Genomic DNA, 898 nt, shown 5'->3' on the forward strand with positions numbered 1-898 from the left:
GGCTCCTTAGGGGTGGTGGGAGCTGGTTCCTTGGTGGTAGTAGGTGCTGGCTCCTTAGGGGTGGTGGGAGCTGGTTCCTTGGTGGTGGTAGGTGCGGGTTTCTTAGGGGTGGTGGGAGCTGGGTCCTTGGTGGTAGTGGGTACTGACTTCTCAGTAGTGGGTACCACTTCCTTGGAGGTGGTAGGAGTTTCCTTGGGTGTTTTGGGAGTGGTCACAGCAGAAGCTTTGGTTGTAGTTTCAGCTTTGGGTGTAGGTTTAGCAGGAACTTCAGGTGTGGGTTCAGATTCTTTGGCAGATGTTTTCTCTGAACTCCGGGTCGCTTTGGTTGAAGTCTTTTCCTTTGCATTAGCTGAAGTCTCTTTATTGGTTTCAGTAGACTCTTTAGTTTCAACTGTTAGCTCTTCATTGACTGATGAAGGTGTGTCCTTGGATGTATCAGGATTAGATGGGAGACTGGGTTTAGGAGTTGTTGGTTTTGCTGTTGTACTCTTGGGAGTTGTGGTTACTTTATTGCGTTGGGTGGTAGTGTCAGGAGCTGGGGTGAGCTTAGGGTCACCACTGTCTTGTCCACTTCCAGTTTCATCAACAGCTGGGGGCTCCGCATTAGGTTCCTTTTTAGGAGTTTTTTTCTTATTATCTTTTACTAGGAAAAAAAAATACATCTTATTTTTTAATAGCTTTTTCTTCTTTAGTAGTAACAAAAAAGATCTCATCCCTATCTGGTTAGTTGTGTGTACCTAGGTAAACTGCTACCCTTCAATGTGTCCGTTGATTTTACTACAAAACTACTCAAGCTACCTTTCAGGGCTGAATGAGATAAAATATGAAATGCAGGGCTGGTGGGATGGCTCAGTGGTCTAAAGCACCTACTTAGAACAAGCTAAGCAAAAGCACAGGG

The 898-nt window shown here is 45.4% G+C and overlaps 1 protein-coding gene across 6 annotated transcripts in view; it reads right to left on the bottom strand.

The window, feature by feature from the left end:
- The window catches only part of Prg4 (proteoglycan 4), an 18,133-nt gene that overhangs the window by 6,187 nt on the left and 11,048 nt on the right, over positions 1-898 (bottom strand). For 2 of the 6 annotated variants that reach the window (XM_023704116.1, XM_023704114.1), the window contains exon 7: positions 40-643. In XM_023704116.1, coding sequence (XP_023559884.1) covers positions 40-643 — 604 coding nt within the window. Of the gene's footprint in view, positions 644-898 lie in introns of all 6 variants that reach the window. The other 4 variants (XM_023704115.1, XM_023704112.1, XM_023704113.1 and 1 more) reach the window with 3 other exon arrangements.

The sequence above is a fragment of the Octodon degus genome, unplaced genomic scaffold (assembly GCF_000260255.1).
Source record: "Octodon degus isolate 3935 unplaced genomic scaffold, OctDeg1.0 scaffold00188, whole genome shotgun sequence".
NCBI lineage: Eukaryota > Metazoa > Chordata > Mammalia > Rodentia > Octodontidae > Octodon > Octodon degus.